The 20,634-nt window shown below is 37.9% G+C and overlaps 1 protein-coding gene across 1 annotated transcript in view; it reads right to left on the reverse strand.

Moving 5' to 3' along the window:
* The window catches only part of CRPPA (CDP-L-ribitol pyrophosphorylase A), a 301,491-nt gene that overhangs the window by 249,448 nt on the left and 31,409 nt on the right, over nt 1-20,634 (reverse strand). Inside the window, exon 3 of the mRNA XM_047753666.1 lies at nt 19,786-19,935. Coding sequence (XP_047609622.1) covers nt 19,786-19,935 — 150 coding nt within the window. The remainder of the gene's footprint in view (nt 1-19,785; nt 19,936-20,634) is intronic.

Below are 20,634 nucleotides of genomic sequence, written 5' to 3' on the forward strand. Positions count from 1 at the left end.
AACACAGAGAAATGTACTTAACAGTCTATAACCGGGAGTTCCCGTCTTGGCTCAGTGGTTAACGAATCTGACTAGGAACCATGAGGTTGTGGGTTCGATCCCTGTCCTTGCTCAGTGGATTAAGGATCCAGTGTTGCCATGAGCTGTGGTGTAGGTCGCAGATGCAGCTTGGATCCCACGTTGCTGTGTATCTGGCATAGGCCAGCAGCTACAGCTCTGATTAGATCCCTAGCCTGGGAACCTCCATATGCTCAGGGTGCGGCCCTAAAAGGACAAAAGACATTAAAAAATTAAAAAAATGGTCTATAACCTATGTGGGGAAAAAAGAATGGATATATGTATGTATGTAACTGACTCACTTTGCTGTACACCTCAAACTAATACAACACTGAAAGTCAACTATACTCCACTAAAATTAAAAATAAAAAATACAATAAACTGAAGTAAACCATGTCTAAAGAACTAAAGTATAAGAAACTTGCCTAATCTGTTAGATGATATTAATCAAGTAGAAATTACTATTAAGAACCAGACAGAAATTCTGGAATTGAAAAGTATAACAGAAATGAAAAATTCACTATATAGACACAACAGTATGGTTGAGCAGTCAGAAGAAACAATTGGCACATTGAAGACAGATCTTATACGTTGGTATGCATGATAATGTCCCACCTAGGAGGAAAGGAGAGAAAGGGCAAGAAGACTGAAGAAGTAATGGCTGAGTAACTCTTAAGTTTGATAAAAATGTTTTTCTAAACATTTAAGATCAACTCCAAATAAAATAAAAAGCGAGAAAGAACATATCTGGATACATGAGAGCTGAACTGTTTCAAAAACCCAAGACAAGAATTTTGGAAGTAACAACAGTGAAGTAATTTATACACAAGACTCACTAGTAAGATTTACAATTTCTTAATGGAAACCATGGAGCCAGAAGGCAGTGGGAAAACATATTCCAAGCCCTGAAAGACTGTCAACCAAGAATTCTATATCCAATGAAATAATCCTTCAAGACATGGAAGCAACCTAAGTGACCATCAACAGAAGACTGGATAAAGAAGATGGGGTACATGTATACAATGGATTATTACTCAGTTGTAAAAAAGAATGAAATAATGCCATCTGCGGCAACATGGATGGAGCTAGAAATTATCATACTAAGTCAGACAGAAAGTCAGACAGAAAAAGACAAATATCACCTGAGATCACAAATATGTAGAATCTAATTTTAAAAAATGGTATCAAAGAACTTACAAAACAAACAGACTCAAAGATTTTGAAAACCCAGTTATAGTTACCAAAGGGGAAATGTGAGTGAGAAATAAATTAGGAGGTTGGCATTGACATATACACACTAGTATTTATAAAATAGTTAAGTATCAAGGACCTACTATATAGCACAAGGAAATCTACACAGTACTATGTAATAACCTATATGGGAAAATCTGAAAAGGAACGGATGTGTATGTGTAAACTGTTTCACTTTGCTATACATCTGACACTAATATAACTTTGTAAATCAACTCGTTGCCAACAAATTAAAAAAAAAAATCCTTCAATAATGAGGAAGAAATTATGACATTCCCAGGTAAGCAAAAAGTGATAGGATTTATAGACAGTATGGTCTATAAAAAAATACCAAAGTGGAGTTCCCACTGTGACTCAGCAGAAACGAACCCAACTAGTATCCACAAGGATTCAATCCCTCACCCCACTCAGTGGGTTAAGGATCTGGTGCTGCCATGAGCTATGGTGTAGGTTGCAGATGCAGCTTGGATCCCGCATTGCTATGGCTGTGGCATAGGCCTGCAGCTGTGGCTCCAATTCTACCCCTAACCTGGGAACTTCATGTGCCACGAGCACAGCCCTAAAAAAGGAAAAATAAATAAATAAAAAATTAGTGCTTGTAGTAAGATGCTACACCAAGATGAGATATACCAAAGATACTGAATTTCAACTAAAAAAATATACCTATATCCATCATTTCTTCCTAATTTTTAATTTTTATAAGGTTTTTGTTTTTTTTTAACTCAGTAGCTATTACATGCCAGGTGCTGGGCTCAGCATTCACAGTAACTCGGTGAACAAGACTACAACTTACAGGGGGATAAAGCTAACAGACAAGTAAACCAGACCAAGAACATAATTACAGACTAAAATAAGTACTATTAAGGAAAATTTTAGAAGGGAATTATAAAAGTAGGAGGAAGAACAGATAAGAATGTTTTATAAGGAATGACATTTAAGCTGTTCTCTAACGGGGTGAAATTAAACCAGAACATAGGGAAAAGCTTGTGTCAGCTGAGAAAATAGTATCTGGCTAGTCAAACTAATAACGCTGCTAAAACCACAAGAATGTTACAGATTCAAGCACCCATTTTGTTCATGCCAGAAAGTTCATGTTAAGAAGGAAAAAAAAAAAGACATTAAAAATAAAATAGGGAGTTCCTATCATGGTTTAGTGGTAACAAACCCAACTAGTATCCATGAGGATGCAGGTTTGCACCCTGGCCTTGCTCAGTAGGTTAAGGACCCCGTCATGAGCTGTGGTGTAGGCTGCAGACACCGGTTGGATCCCGCTTTGCTGTGGCAGTGGCATAGGCCAGAAGCTACAGCTCTGCTATGACCCCTAGCCTGGGAACTTCCCTATGCCACAGATGCGGCCCTAAAGAGACCAAAAAAAAGGGAGGAGGGTGAAATAGCAGAAATAAACCCAGTATCTGTTGACTACTCAAGAATGAAATATTGGTCATAATTTTTTCATTTCCCTATAGAATTTGACACACACACACTTGTCATCATCTCATAAATGACAAACCTATTTGCTTACTGCACTAATGCCAGGATTAGTCACATGGCTTACTTTTTGTCCAACAAAATAAAAGTGGCAATGTGTTAATTCCATGCCTATACCTTATGAAGAATCACGTTTCTACTCCATCTCTTGTAGTTTCTACCATTGCTATGAAATCTTCCAACATTAGTTGCTGCCCTTAAAGCCTGGGCTCCAGGAGAAGCATACATAGGGCAAACTGGAAGCACAGCTTTCAGCAGGGAGCCAGCAAGGAGCTATAATAAAACAAGCCATAATGAGAGCCACCCAGTCAAGTCAACTTTTACCAACCAACCCCAGCCAAACCTGCAGACCAAGTAAGCAAGAATGACTGTTGCTGCATGCCATAGAGTTTGGGGAATATTTGTACATAGTAACAGCTACTAGAGACTTGTAACATCAGGCACTATACCAGGAACTTCACATGTGTTAGTGCAAACTTCCCACTGATCCTTTGTGATAGGTACTCCTTTTAGCTACGCCTATTTTATCAATAAGGAAACAAAATGACAGGCTGAAAAACTTACTAATGGTGTGATTGTAAGCAGGTTAAAGAACTAAGAATCAAACTCAACTGGTCAGATTTTTAAAGTCAAGTGGCTCTTCATTACTGTAATTATATCCCTTATCCTAAGTTGGCTTCAGTTTGCTAACAATAGCATCAGTTTAACAATAGCATCAATTAGTATATCCTTGTCTTTTTTCTTTATTTTTTTTTTGTCTTTTTGCCTTTTCTAGGGCCGCTCCCGCAGCATATGGAGGTTTCCAGGGTAGGAGTCTAATTGGAGCTGCAGCCGCCAGCCTATGCCAGAGCCACAGCAACACGGGATCCGAGCTGTGTCTGCAACCCATGCCACAGCTCTCAGCAACGCCAGATCCTTAACCCACTGGGCAAGGCCAGGGATCGAATCTGCAACCTCATGGTTCCTAGTCGGATTCATTAACCACTGCGCCATAACCGGAACTCCTCTTTACATTTTTAAGTGTGAAAAAATTATAAAAAGTAAACTTCAAACTGGAATTGGTGTTTCCAAATTTATTTTTGTCATTCTTGACACCTTAGGATCTACTTTACCTGGACGCATACTAATGAGAGTGCTACCAAGCTTCAATACCATTTTAAATGATTACAGTGTTTCATCTTCTAGAAAGTAGAAGCCAACAGGTCCACCAGGAATATTTACTATTTACCATTTAAATTAGTTTCTAAGAAAATATTTTAATTAAATTCAGTTTTTACAAAAATACTTAACTGAAAATAATACATTATTGACAGATGACATCATAAGTACACAATTTGATACAGCATCCTCTTGGAAAAGAACATATGATGGCAAGAATATTCCTTTTAGGAGTAAACTCAATTTAGTAAACTCCTTCATCGGAAGTAAGAAAGCCATAAGTGTAAGAAGTCAAACTTAAAATGTAGCCCTCAATGTACAGTTCAATTTTTTGATGTAGTAGTACAGGCTTTATACACCACCAGGACATGATGATTTTTAACATGGTTGAAAACAAAAGGCACTTACACTTTCCACAATTTATCAGAATTAGGTACAAAGTAGACTAGCTTACTTCTAGGGACAGGAAGTCTGGCTTCTCAATACTCTTCATTCCATTTAATAGTTTGTGGTAGGGAACACAAAGACTACACAAAATGGATTATCATTAGCCCCAAGAGGCTGTGGACATATTTTTTTTTCAACTTACAAAGAAACTTGAGATTGTTTTAAGGGCAAGGAAAAAAAGTCTGACCAAAGCATCTTAAAATTTTTAGTTTTTCTCGAGTTCCCATTGTGGCTCAGCAGAAATCAATCAGACTAGCATCCATGAGAACGTAGATTCAATCCCTGGCCTCACGCAGTGGGTTAAGGATCTGGCATTGCCGTGAGCTGTGGTATAGGTTGTAGGCGCCGCTTGGATCTGGCGTTTCTGCAGGTGTGCTATAGACTGGCTGGCAGCTGCAGCTCCAATTCAACCCCTAGCCTGGAAACCTCCATGTGCCATGTGTGTGGCCCTAAAAAGGCAAAAAATAAAAATAAAATTTTTAGTTTTTCTTAGAAATGGAGATATAGGCCTTCCTTATAGTTTTATTATTCTAAATACTATAATAGGCAAGATAAGGGTATGTTCCCAAGAAAGGAGTTTAGTGTCATTAAATGCTTCAGTTTTAATACAATGTTGCCCAAACCCCCCCCCCACTACACTACAGCCATTAGAAAATAATGTAGTCATCCTCTTTTTAACATATACTCATTCCTCTATGGCATGTATATCAAAAACTTTAACATATACTCATTCCTCTATGGCATGTATATCAAAAACATTCAATATTAGAACTAAATCTCAAAGTTAAAAGACAAATGACATACTAATGAAAATGCACTGTTTAATATATTCACAACTAACAGCTAAAGAAATAATATCTAGTCTTTTTATCCTGGGTTACCAAAGCTTATTAAAAGGTATTTGCCCAAGTAATTATAGATTTCATGGCCAAATTTTATCAGAACATATTAGCATATACATGTCATTGTAAGACTCAGTTTCAGGAAACATAATGGGTATTATCATCAGGCTGTTACTTTTATTTTGGTGTTACCATTTAATAGACCCTTATTGACCTTTTTAAGTGCCCTCGACTTCACTACCAAATGGACCTATCACATTCCAGTTACTCTGCCCTCCAAAAAGTACTTAGAGAGCTAGTTGCCCTTTCTGTGTGAAACAGAAACTTGATGTTAATTTAACAAAACAAGTATCAGGTCAAATAGCACATTTTAAATCAGTGTCAAGGGACCCAATAGCCTTGAAGATACATACATACACTCCTCCACAGTCGATTCCACTCTCTAAACACTTCCAACTCACACAGCAGTCACAAACAGCCAAAAATACCTGCTCAAACTCGAAGTTTCAACTTAGTAAGCACCCAAATGAGAGCTGTCAAAGCAAAGGACAAGCAGCTCTATACCATGTAATAAGGATTTACTACCTGTTCGATGAATACATTCTAGCGTCCAATTGCTATGTAGAAATTGTTTTAAAGGAAGAAGTTTATCATTGAATAGAAATGTGATTTAATAGTTATGTAAGCTAAGGTTCAATTATTATTGGAGTTTTATATATAAAAGCCATTATTTTTTGCTATTGAAAGAAACTTTTTCCTTCTAACTTAAGCCTGAAATCTCTTTCAAAGCAACTCTTCCTTCTCTAATACAGTGTAAAATATCCTTGCTGATTCATCTGAAAAATGTGTTTTGTCTAACTTGTCATATGTTGAACCCCATCTTTCCATCAGCTCAATCTGCTTGGCTTGCTTTAATATCTCATTTCCATTCATGTTCATGGCACCAACCAAATGACCATTAGACGGTCCTTTCAAACTCTACTCATCTCAATACATCCCGTCCATGCTCATTAGCAAAGTATAATTTGAACACACACAATTCCAGGGGAAAATATTCTAGGTTGCTTCTAAATCTCAGTATTAGAAGAAACTTAAAGACATTACTTTTATAGAAGTAAGTTTTTACATGTTAGCACTTTACAAGAGACTGAACAAACTGAAACAATGGATTTACAATAATGTGTAGCTTCCTTTACTTGCTATTTCTAGTTATTTCCTTCTCAACAACCCAGCAAAGATATTACCCCCTTTTATGGTCAAAAATATCAAGACTCCAAAGTATAGCAAGTTACTCAACATACAAGTAACAAAAACTAAAACTTAAGACCTGTGCAATTCCACACTTTTTATTCTTACATGATGATTGCAATGGATTGAAGTCCCAACTTCCTTGTGGGAAGCGGGTGTTTGTTCTCCCTGCCTAAATGTACAGGCTGGACTTTAACTGTTCTGACCTATAGGGTACTACAGAAGTTATGGTGTGCAAGATCTGGACACGGGCTGGAATAAGACTGGCAGCTTCTACTCTGATCTTCTGGAACCCAGGCTATCTTCAAATTCATTGTTCCATTCTTTAGTTCACTGTTGATCAGAGCCAACAGTTTCAGTGTGTTTTGGTTTTGTTTTTTAAGTCAAGGATATATTTCAGTTCTCAGATTTCCATTTGATTTCTTACCCTTTCCATATTTTGTCCTGAAATTCTTTATCAATCATCACATATCAATCTTGTTTATCAATCCATGTCTTATAGATTCTTCAATGTATTTGTCATAGTTTTAAAGTCTTATATTGCTTTTTCCAACCTCTGGACCTTTTTCTATTGAGGTTTCCTTAACATGTCACACATTTTTAGTATTTAATAATTTTGAAATACATCATCTATACTCTTCTAGAATACTGACGAAAAGCCAGAGGTGTTTCCCAACACCCTTTAACACAGCAAGACTCCACCTACTAATCCGGTCCTTCCTGGGGGTGAGTAGCTCATCCTCCACCAGGCTTCCAGTTGATGTTATCCCCTGGGGTTCTTGGACTACTGCCCCAGACATGCAGATCTCGAGGATCAGCAACGGCTTGAGGAGATGTTATATGTGGGTTTCCAGTTTCCCTCTTCTGTGGATCCCCACATTCCAGAGTATCTCCCTCAATGGCCAACTTCCCTGGCTTCTCAGGACAAAAAAATTAGCTCTCTGCCTTGCCACTACAGGGACTGAGAAGTGATCTCAGGGAAAAAACACTTCATCCATGGTTCAATGTTTTGTCAGGACTTGTAAACTACACAAGAGCCTGAGAAGGAAAGAGTTAAGGCATACTATAATTATTGCACATAGTGAATAACACTAAGAATGAATACAACAGAACTCTAAAAAACATACTAAGTCTGAAGGAAAACACCTACGGAAGGAATAAACTCAGAAAGGGGGCATCTATCCAAGGCTGAGATTTGGATCACACTGGAGCAAGTATGGCTGTGGCCCACTGTACAGTGGAGAAGTTTAGCAGCTGGACTTGAGCCAAAGACTGTAAACTGGTCAGCAAGCCAAGGCTGCAACTTAGAAACCATGGTGAGGACTGGCAAGCCGGAAGCCCCTCTGGATGGCCAGCAGCCTCAGACTGATGAGCAAGGAACAGTGTACAGGGACTGACAAGCCCAAAGCCTCCTACTAGAGTGCCAAGAAACCAAGGGTGGCACACACAGAACTGCAGTCCAGGACCATGAACAGGAAATCCTCCAACAGCATGTCAGCAGGCACCATCTGGCAGACAGAGAATGGCAGGCCAGAACTCGCATCACAACTCTCTGTAGAGTAAATGGCACCGAGGGCCACACACACATGCCCACGGCAGCTGCAAGGGTGGAAGCACACCAGATTCAGGATGCAAAAACCCTTCCGCCCACAGTGTCTCTTCAGCGCCCTCACTGATGAGGCTTAAAATTCCTCAGCCAAGCAAAGATTTCCATGGGATCCAGCAACACTGATGACAGGATTCAGAGCTGAGTGGTGCACTATGTAAATAAATGTCAGTCTTACCTAGTATGATTTTCTGCTTTGCTTTCCAATTTTTGCCCACTTTTGGTCCCTTCTCATTGCCCTCATACAAATACAAATACATACATGCATTTCTCTATTCACCTTTCTCTATTCACGTCTCAGTCGCTCTCAACAGAGATAAGATTCTGGAGTTTTTAATTTTTATACATTGGAAGATTGGCTATTCAAGCAATTCTGTCATTACTAAGAGCCAAACTCCCCAGGAAATGACTGGGCACAGAGTCCAGAGAATACCCTACACTATTTTGTTTCAGACTATCTACCATGAGGTTTATGAAGTGTATTGGCCAGCGTGGCAATCATAGTGGTCATAAGTTTCACTCCAAATAAACTCTTGTCCAAAATATTCTCAGTAAAAAATCTGATTTCCACTAGTTCTAAAAGAAATTGAATTTATTCAAAAACATATGAAAATAACTCCTTTAAGGCCCAGATAATGCTAAACTACATCTCAAGCTTATGTTTTGAAATATCAAACCCTTTCCCAAGATACTAACGCCCACAGGTAACAGTGGCCATTAAAAACACTGACGTTTCAACTTTGAAATTATGTGTAGGGAAGACATTAGATTTTTATTTATTAGAAGTCCACGATACTTCAGAACATGCACAAGGGCATGTAGTTTGAAAGGTTGGACCCCACTCAACTATTTCAGATATAACTATTCTCCATAACAAAGTTGGTTCCTAAATATGCCAGATTTAATATTAGCGTATAGTTAATAATCTTTTTATGTCACTATGATTTTTCAGTGTTCTAGGCAACAGCCCAATAAAACAAAACCCTCCCGGAACCACTTAAAAGAAAAATTTTCCGGGAGTTCCCGTCGTGGCGCAGTGGTTAACGAATCCGACTAGCAACCATGAGGTTGCGGGTTCCGTCCCTGCCCTTGCTCAGTGGGTTAACGATCCGGCGTTGCCGTGAGCTGTGGTGCAGGTCGCAGACGCGGCTCGGATCCTGCGTTGCTGTGGCTCTGGCGTAGGCCGGTGGCTACAGCTCCGATTCAACCTCTAGCCTGGGAACCTCCATATGCCACGGGAGCGGCCCAAGAAATAACTAAAAAGACAAAAAAAGAAAAAAGAAAAATTTTCCTACTGGTTCCTTTGGCAATACTTTGTGAAACACCCAAGAAGAAAGCTGTATTACAAACCTCCAACAACTTTGGCATCAAACACCTTGGAAAATTATTTTATAAGAGACATGTGTATCTTCTAAAAATGGTTAAGAAAATAATTTAACAATGACATTAACAGTAAAAGCTGTTTGCGTAAGATATAAGTGGACACAGTATGGACAAAACTCCAGCTGAATTAGATCCATCAGTCTTGGGAGTAAGGGATTATAGGAATTAGACTTCAGGTTTTGTGTTCCTGGGAAAAACATGGGAGCAGAAAGGTAGGTTGAAGGATGAGAAAAGGCATCACTGATGAGTCCGCCTCACCAGATAAGCTCATCCTGCCAACGATGGGCAGGAAGCACAAAAAAGTCATGGAGGCATCTATGTAGCTACTGCCTCAATAGGTCTCCAGCCCATTGTCTGACTGATGGTGAACTAGGGCTAGTAATCATCAATAGTTCCAATAGACAAGCTAGATGGAGTGAGATGGTGAGGAAAGGGTGGAACCTACCAGGCATCTTTGGGTCTTTTGGTCACTCCATCTGATAGAAAAAGACCTTAGAAAAAAATGGCTCCTTCTTCCTTTCAGCCTTAATTAAATTCAGCCAGAGTTAATTAAAACTCATTAATTCTTGTGGCCTAACCAAGAAAAATAATTCCCAATTTAGCCAAATTAACACAGCAACACCCACCACAGGTAGGTATAAATCAGATACCCCCACAACAGCATGTAATTCAGAGATGAACAGAAAAGAATCATTAATTCATCCACCTAAAAAAATTAGTTTGTGAATTCAATTTTAAAATTTATATTCCTTCATGATAAAATACATGCTTAAAATATTTCACCATAGTTCTTCCCTCATTCTACAATTTTTCTTAAAAAAAAAAAAAAAAAGCCTCAGATAGGAATTTAAGCTCTTAAATTTTCCTAGGAAACTTTTTGGCCATCAACTGATAACAACCAGGGAATAGCTTAATATATATACTACACAAATCAACATCATAAGCCCAAACCACTAAATGAGGTAAGATTTCATTATCTGACTCTGGATTAACCCACACCTAGCAAGTGAACCAAAGTTTTTCATTTTGAACCTTACTTCTTTCCCCTAAATAAGAGCATCTCTTTGCTAGTAGACAGGACAGTCTATGATGTGATCATGGAATTCCTTGGTCATCTGCAGCTCTTTCATTTTTGGAAGAGGATGAGTTAGAAGGATTGACTGTATGCCAGTGTCTGTCAGGTTTTTTTCCACATACAAAGCCTGGAATTTGACTACTAGTTATGTACCATTGTTCAGTGTCTAATTTCTCAAGCCTCCTTATGAATCCTGCCCTCTCCCAACTGTGGTCTACAAGTCAGTACCTACTGTGAGCTGCAGAGTACTGCAGTGAAAGATCAAGAAGAGAAAATAGTGCATGTCTCAGTTCATTTCCATTTGAAAAAGCAGCTTCTCCTGCCAAATTCTGTAACAAACAGATCAGGATTTTAGAGATAAAACAAAAAGCCATTGACAGCTCCAGGAGGCCCTTTTGCCTACTGCTTATAATAGTAACTATTTCCATTGTATGCCTCTTCCCACGCATTGTGTTCCCTGCCTTTAACTTTCTTACCAGAAAAAGACGTACAAGAGATTTCCAGTCATCTCCAGACTAGCAATTTTTTCCCTGGGATCTGATTTTTCCATTACAATGCCATGAATTTAGGACAAACCACAGGAAGAAAGTAACAACCCTATTACTTTTGCTATCCTCTCTCCAGCCTAATTCCATGTCCTCTATTTGCCTGATCTTTTGTTGTTCTTGCAGACACTTGTGATTGGACTTCATCCACACTGCATTTTTAAAAAAATCACCTAATGCAGGTAAACACAGATGTGTACATGTAAGGATAACCTGACCCCCTTGCTGTACAGTGGGAAAAAAATAATAATAAATAATTTAAAAAATAAATAAATAAATAAACACAGATGTCCATATCTTAATACAGTTCCTAAGGGAACAAACATGAACCAGAGTAAGAGCATGGGAGGAAAACAAAAAAAAAATACCCTCTGTAGGGTTTCTACATTACATCCAGTTTTCTATTCCATGGTACATAAGGAAAATAAACTTAGCTTCTGTTTAAGAGCATTCCATTATTTTATACTATAAAAAGTCCTCACAATTCTCAGACTTCTGACAATAATATGTATTAAACATCTACTAGGAGTTCCCATTGTGGTACAGCGGAAACGAATCCAACTAGAATCCATGAGGCTGCAGGTTCGATCCCTGGCCTTGCTCAATGGGTTAAGGATCAAGTGTTGCCATGAGCTGTGGTGTAGGTTGCAGATTTGGCTTGGATCTGGCATGACTGTGGTATAGGCCAGCAGCTACCGCTTCAATTCAACCCCGAGCCTGGGAACCTCCATATGCTGCAAGAGCAGCACTAAAATGCACATCTAAACAAAAAAATAATAATAATTCTACTAGATTTGAGGCATTAGGCTAAACAATGAAGAAAGAAGAAAAGATTCAGAGTAAAATACAGTCAGTGACATTAAATAGTGTATTATTATTCCAAATAGCCCAAGCTATCCTTAAAAAATTGGAGGTATCACATTTCCTGATATCAAAACTTACTGCAAAACTACAGTAATCAAATCAGTGTGGTATTGGAATAAAGACAGACTTATAGACCAGTGGAACAGAATAGAGACCAGAAATAAACGCCTACATTTTTGGTCAAATGATTTGGTGCAAAAACTATATTCAAAGGGGAAATGACAGTCTTTTCAACAAATGATGCTGGGAAAAGAGGATATCCACATGTAAAAGAATGTAGCTATGCTCTTACCTTACACCATATACAAAAACGAACTCAAAATGCAACAGAGGCGGCCTTTCTGTTTGAGTATATGGGAGAGCGAGCGAGCTAGTGAGTGAGTGCGAGCATGTGTGAGTGCGGGGAAAAAAAAAATGTAACAAAGGCAGTTCCCATTGTTGCTCAGTGGTTTAAAAAACCACCTAGTATCCATGAGGATGCAGGTTCGACCCCTGGCCTTTCTCAGTGGGTCAAAGATCCAGCATTGCCTTGAGCTGCAGTGTGTGTTGCAGACATGACTCAGATCTGAGTTTGCTGTGGCTGTAGTGTAGGTTGGCAGCTGCAGCTCCGATTTGACTCCTAGCCTGGGAGGATCCACATGCCGCAGGTGCAGCCCTGAAAAGAAAAAAAACGAAACAAATGTTTACGTGCAAAAACTAAAATTGTAACACCATTAGAAAATACTCTTTAGAAGAAAATTCTCTTTAGAAGAACCTTAGGGGAAAACATCATGATGTTGGCTTTTGCAGTGATTTCTTGGATATGACACCAAAAACATACACAAAATTCAATAGATGAATTAGACCATATCAAAACCAAAAGTTATACAGAATACACTACCAACAAAGTGAAAAGGCAATCCACACAGAGAAAATAATTTGAAAATCCTATTTGATAAAGTGTTATCATCCAGAATATAAACTCCTGCAACTCAGAAACACAATCCAATTTTTGAAATGAGCGAAAGAATTCAATAGTCATGTCTCCAGAAATATATAAATGACTAATTTTTTAGAGATGGCCTCTTCTCAAAGATAAAACTTTTTGGTTTAAAAAATATGCCAATATGATGATATCAATACAACTGATAACATTTCAACTTCAATGGTTATTGATTTATCAAGGATTTGTCATATTCTTTGTGCCAATCTTGACATGCTATAATTTTTCTGGAAGTTTAATAATAGTCATCAAGTTCCAGTCCAATATGGCAGCATAAGAAGAGCCAGAACTCAGCTCCTCACATGGACACACTGAATCTACACCTTACACACAGAGCCATTCCTTCTCAAGAACAGAGGGTTGACTGAACAGCTTCTGTACAACAAACAATAGAGGGAGAGAAGAGACAGTATCAGTATCAACTCCAACCACCAATGTACAACATGCAGTGAGGAGGGACATCATGGAAGAGCCTGAGCTAAGACTTGCCCACCATAGGGCACCATGGAGAATAAACAGTGGCTTTAAGGACATCTATAGGACATGAAGGAAATCTAATTACCAACCATAATCCACTAGGGATAGGTCTAGTGGGGAAGAGCTAAAACTCTCACATTTCTTGATTCCAAAGTACATTACCTTGTTCAGTACTCAGGATTGTGTGATAGTGAGATACTGACTAACCATAGAACATAGAGCTTAGAGATAACCCCACGTAACAATGCGCCACTGATCTCCACCAAGGGTTCTGAGAGTAATAATAGGGAAAAGACAGTCTCTTTGCCAACTGGTGCTAGGGAAACTGGACATCTAGACACAAATTAACTAAAATGGACCCCTATATCATACACATGATTAAACTGCAACTCAAGTTTTAAATCTAAGACCTGAAACTATAGAACTCCTAGAACAGAGGGAAAAGTTTCCTGATAGTGTTTTTGCAATGATTTCTTGGATGTAGTACCAAAAATCTAAGAAACAAAAGTAAATACAGACACATTGGATGGCATGAGACTAAAAATCTTCTGCAAAGGGAAATAATCAGCAGAATTAAAGAGCAGAATTAATTAAAGAATGGGAGAATATATTTGCTAAACTATGTATCTGATAAAGGGTCTTATACTTTAAATATGATTGCTAACATATGATAATCCTCTATTAGTTTCAGGTACGTAACAATTCTGTATTTGTATACAGTGCAAAATTATCCCATTAAATCTAGCTAACATATGTCACCTTACATAGTTACAAAATTTTTTCCTGTGATGAGAAATTTAAACCTGAGGTCAATATTCAAAATCCGAAACATCAGCTTAAAAGCAAGCAACCCAATTTACAAATGGACAAAATAGTTATCCACTCATTTCTCCAAAGATGACATATAGATGGCCAATAGGTATCTGAAAAGAAGCTCAACATCATCAATCAACAGGGGATCATAAAAATCATCTCACTATAATTAGGACTGATATTATCTAATGGAGAAAAAGTGAAGAGTTGGCAAGGTTATGGAGAAATCAGAACCTTTCTACACTGTTGGGGGGGAATGTAAAATGGTATGTAATGTCCACTAAGGAAAACTGAATGGAAGGTCCTCAAATAACAAAAGAGTGGGGGGAAAAGGCTGTTCTTCTAGCCCCATTCCCCTTTAAAATACCTCCAAAGTTATAGTTATACAAAGAAATTTTATCAGAATTTCACTATATTTCTTATAACAATTCTTTCAGAAAGTCAAATGACTCACTTCATTTTATAGTACAGCAATGCTACAGAAATCAAGTCAAGACAGCACAAGAAATGAAAAAGGATAATTTCACTCAACACAAAGGAAAAAAATCCCAATATCAGGTAATTGAATCCAATACTATGTATATACTATCCTCCATCATGTTCCATCACAAGTGATTATAGTTCCTTGTGCTATACAGCAAGAGCTCATGGCTTATCCACTCCAAATGCTATAGTTTGCGTCTACTCACCCCCAACTCCCACTCCTACTTCCTCTCCCTCCCCCTTGGCCACAAGTCTGTTCTCCATGTTTGTGAGTTTGTTACTTTTCTGTAGATAAGTTCATCTGTGTCATAAATTAGATTCCAGATACAAGTGATTTCACATGGTATTTGTCTTTCTCTTCCTGACTTACTTAGTCTGAGAGTCTCTAGTTCCATCCATGTTGCTGCAAATGGCATTTTGTTCTTTTTTGTGGCTAAGTATATGTATAAGTGGGTCACTTTACTGTACAACAGAAATTAATAGCATAAACATTATAGCAATTAGTGTTTATGTTATCAAAGATGGTTCAGTGTGACTGTGCCTTTCATGTTAATTCATCACATTAGACAAAGAAAAAAAATTACATGATGTTTCTGGATAGAGAAAATCAAAATTTTTTTAAAAAGGGTTAGTACTTGTGATTTTGTTAAAAAAAAATTAGCCAATAGTTAAAGATCAGTTCAAAGGCTTTCTATCAAAATACTTTCAGCAAACAGACTCAAGTTAGATATAGTCCCTTTAAAGACAAACCTACTCTACTTCTTTGCTCTTCTCCAACAGGATACCAAAGATCCCAGCCTGGTGCTATCTCCTCTGTGTATGATTGAGCCTCTTATGACCTTAGTTACAACTGCCCAATATCTGCTCAACTCAGGAAATGGTGAATACTTTACTTTCTACAAGAGTTTCACAAAGCAATGTTACACCCTTGATAAATATCACAAGGCCACATTTCAGGCCCACAGTAATGAGTGAGCCACTCAGTGGATTTATAAATTTTACCTAATATTCCAGTTTTCCATAAATGCCTTGAAAATAGGTATTTTTCCCTTGGGATAATTTTGTATATTTTTAGGCTAAGTATAAAAATTCAAGAATAAAAGTATTTACTCTTTCAAATCTTTTCTTTCCTGAAGACTAGGTACCTCCCTCCCCTCCCTACAAGTTTCAGCTGATCATTTGTAGCCCTTATAAGTGAAAATAAAAGGCTGACCACAAACTCCTTATCTTCCCACCGCATCTACTAATGTACACCTGTACCCACAAATTGTCTTCCCTGCTGTCCCTGTCATCCTGTATAGATAGTATGAACTATCCATACACCATGTCCCATGCCCTCTCGATACAGAATCAACCTCTTCCTCTACTAAATTATTCCTTCAGCATATCAACACACTATTATGTCATTCACCTGAATATAAACTTCATTAAAACCCCCTTCAACCACCCCATTTTTCTGCTTAATGTGCATAGAAGCTCCTCTAAATAGTGGTCCTCCTATTCTGTAGTCAATCAATTCCAACCAGGTTCCCATACCCTACTCCCCAAATAAACACCACAAAAGAAAGCCATGAAAGCTCATCATCAGTTCTCAATTTTTTTTTTTAAAGACCACTACACAGCATTTAGTAATTGCTCAAACATTCTTAAGTCCTTTTCTTCACTAGGATTCTGGGATATGACCTTCTTACTCTGTGGCCACTCCTCTTCTGAATAATACCCTTCCCCAAGATATCTAGGTCCTAATTTCCAGAATCTGAGTATGTTAATGTATATGACAAAGGGACTTCAAAGGTAACAGATTTTGAGATGGGGAGATTATCCTGGGTTATCTAGGTGGGCCTGATGTAAATCACTAGGATTCTTCTAAGAGGGAGGGTAGACAATGCCATTGAAACCAAGAGTTTGGCATGGTTTGAAGGATAGGCCAGGAGCCAAGGAATGCAGGTGGCCTCTAAAAACTGGCAAAGTCAAGGAAATAGTCTCCCCGTCGATGAAGGAACATAGCCCTGACATCTTGATTTTGGATTCCTGACACCTAGAATTTTATTTTATTTTATTTTATTTTAGTTCCATAAATTTGTAGCAATTTGCTACAGCAGTAATAGGAAACTAATACATCTTCCCACACTTAATATATGCACCAGGGTTCAGTTTTTGTACCTCTTATTTTCTCTATATCTATCTTTGTTTTTAATGAGTTAACTCCAAGGCATTAAATATCTGTAGGACAACAGTTTTCAAGTGCCTATCTTTACCTGGACCTTTCTACAGAATTATAGTTTCATATGTTCAACTATTTCCTTAACATTTTTGACATTCTGTCCAAAAGAAATCTCAAATTTAGTTCATCAGAACCAAACTTCATCTGGTCACATAAAACCCATCTCTTTCTCTAGCATTTTCCGTCTCAATAAAGAGCAACCGTATTTTAGTTATTCAGAACAAATCCTTGGACCCATGATTCTTCCCATTCTGATATCCCAATGCATGACCAATTGGCTTATTCTCATTTTACCTTTAAATATATTCAGAACACCAACACTTCACACCAAATATGCCATTATCTAAATTGCCTTAATTGTCACTATAGCTTACTTCTTCCCTTATTTTCTGTAAGGTACCATCCCAAGTGACAGGGTGACCCCACAGAAGTGGGATGCCATACAATACCATACAGTCTTCCCATTTCATTCATGGTAAAAATCTAAAGCCCATACCATTGCCTTTACGGCCCTCTAAGACATCAGACCCCAGTCCTCTCCAACCACATCTTTTTACTCCTCCCTTCATCCCCACCCCTTGATGCCACTCTTCTCTAGCCTGGATCAACCTCATATTCTCTGTCACATACCTAAAATAATGTTCTCCCAGTTACCTGCATGACTCATCCCCTCACTTATTTCCCAATTTAGCTTAAATTTTACCTGTTCACAGAGTACTTCTAACCACTCTATAGAAAACAACTTCCCACTCCTGGAACTCTGTCCTATTTTAGTATATTTTATATTTGAATTACATTATTGTATTTTATAATTATATATTTGACTCTATTCATTATAATCAAAACATATATGCATAAATCATATAGACCAGACAGAAATATTTTACACATATTCCTTTACATGCCTTTATGATCAAAAGTAATTTTGTTAAAAACTTTTATTCAAAACATCCAAAAATGCTTTAAGTGAGAATTCCTTATCTGAACCAAATAGTTATTTTTTGGTGACTATGTTCTAAATTCTCCCAAGAATGCAAAAGAGGAGAATTTATCACATAGAATAGATGCTTAGGGTGGTGGTTCCCAAAATTCATTGTCATTTGGGATCACGTGGGAAGCTTGTTTGTTAAAACAGAAATAGGTGGGCCTGATTCCCAGAGAATTAAGTAGGTCTGAGGTAGAGTCCCAGAACTTGCATTTTAACAAGTTCCAAAACATGTTTATGCTGCTGATCTGGGAACCATAGTTTGAGAACTAGTGCCTCAGTGCATTAGGGTTTAAAACACTGTTGAAACATGCATTCTAATGGGACAATGATAAGATAGTATTAAATTTTATAAATTAGACCTACAATTTATTCACTTAATGTAAATGTTATATAAAGATAAACAAATTCATTAATCTTAAAAAATATTAGAAATATTAGGCAGATGTGTAGCTCAGCAATATTTAGGCTCTAAGATTTCTCAATGGAACATTCAGAGGTTTTTCATAGCGTAGCATTTAATTACTGACCAAATACAGGTAAATTTCTGTATAACAAATTTTAACAATAGAAACAATGGCCAATTATTCATACCAGTAAAACTGGTTCTAATTTATGTTCTCTATATTTAAAAGAGTTAACTGATAGTAATTGATATCAATTCATCATGTGATTAACTACTTTCTATATGAATGCAGTAGTTTATTAAAATGTCAGTATTTATGTTAATATTAACATTGTCTTATATTCTTAAGGTTCCTATCTCTATTTACTGATTGTCTAACATCAGCCAAGCACTGTCTTAGCTGTTTTAAGTGATCACATTTCATGGGCAAGTTTGACACGCATAAGACCTGATATTTAATAACTGTTTACAATCAGTAAATACAAATGAATGGCAGTAAAATTTATAGGTACAATAATGTTTCCAAGACAAGGAAACAAAGACAATCTAGTGTAATCTAAACAAGAATGATTTGGTATTTTGAAATCACTCATCTTTAAAATTTTAACAAACTGTCTATACAGCTGTGCACAGTATTTATCATAGCAAGGCTGACATTTCTATACTTCAAAAGACGTGCTCACCAGGTGGGCCCTCGGCCAGCATCTGGGAACTGGGTTCTTGGGAGTGTTTCCAGTCAACAGTTAACTGATAAGACTGGCTCACTGTGCCTAGATGGTTTATATGCTGAACACCTGCTCTCCTCCAGGCAACCTGAAATTTATGTGAAAGGCAGAGGGTATCTACATGACCAACCCAACACCTTAGACATCAGGCCTCTTTTTTTTTTTTTTTGGTCTTTTTGCCTTTTCCAGGGCCGTTTCCCGCGGCATATGGAGGTTCCCAGGCTAGGGGTCTAATTGGAGCTGTAGCCACCGGCCTACACCACAGCAACATGAGATCTGAGCCGCATCTGCAACCTACTCCACAGCTCACCAGTGATGCCGGATCCTTAACCCACTGAGCAAGGCCAGGGATCGAACCCATAACCTCACAGTTCCTAGTCAGATTCGTTAATCACCGCACCACGATGGGAACTCCCATCAGGCCTCTTATAGGCTACCCTGGGGAGAAACATCACACCCACATTGCTGCCTTTTCATTAGTACAAAGGTGTGCTTTTTGTGAGAACTTTCAAGGGATAGGGCATAAAGAAGATTATGCATGGATTCCTCTGCCTGTGTCTTTCTCTTAAGATCCACAGTAACATATCCTGACTACTTCCCTCCCATCAATTTGAGCCTTCAGTTAAACTATATACAGACTTTCATGAGTTCTAGCCAATCTCCAAGTGTAGGGCTGTCTTGGCAACTCCCAGCAGAACAGCTTTTTCAAGAAGCCAAGATTCTTACCTGCCGATATGCTTCATAGATCACATCGAACAGAAAGGCCTGTGGCATTTCACTTGCCCTGTGTCTGGCACGTTCCAGCGAGTAGTCTAAGCAGCCCTCTGTCGAAGGACTAATGACAGTAGATACAAGAGGTCTGATTGCTCCTGAAGCCTGAAGGACAAAGACACAGATAACATATTTATTTCACCTAGAAAATGTTTTAAAGTCAAATTTTCAACTCTGCATCTTTGTTTTTGAAACAGATCTTATACCTTCAACAAGCTACCATAATACTTAAACGAGTCTTAATTGGGTTTATAAATTATTTTGAAACTAAAATCAATCTCATATCACTACAGTTCCACATACTAAGAAGTAGGAATGAATTTATTATGGGTTCAAAATACTTTTCATCACAGGCCACTGGAATCAAATACTTTTTAAGAAGGATGCTAAGATACAACTGGGTATTCCCTGAAGATGGGAGGAAAAAGAGAGACTACTGTCAAAAGAACTGCAAAGGATTACATGAATATTTACTCATTAGTGTGCCTTCAAATATTTTATTTACACATTAGATAGTTAAGGCAACATATCCTGTAAGATCCTCAAAATGAGATTCAACCACCACCCAAAACAATGAATTTATGTCTTGCTCCACTTCCAGTAAAAATCAGCTCCCTTCCAATACAACCTCAGTGCAACACTCCCTGAAGCAAAATATCCATTGATTTCAGTTGCTCTGATGAAAGCTATTTCATTAATAGACATATCTAAAAAGACACCTTATCTAATAGATTTTCCCTTCCCCTTAGAAGGGTTTCATTGTAATACAGTCTTGAAAGTAATCAGCAGACAGCTGCCTCAGTG

Source organism: Phacochoerus africanus, chromosome 11 (genome assembly GCF_016906955.1).
Source record: "Phacochoerus africanus isolate WHEZ1 chromosome 11, ROS_Pafr_v1, whole genome shotgun sequence".
Taxonomy (NCBI): Eukaryota; Metazoa; Chordata; class Mammalia; order Artiodactyla; family Suidae; genus Phacochoerus; species Phacochoerus africanus.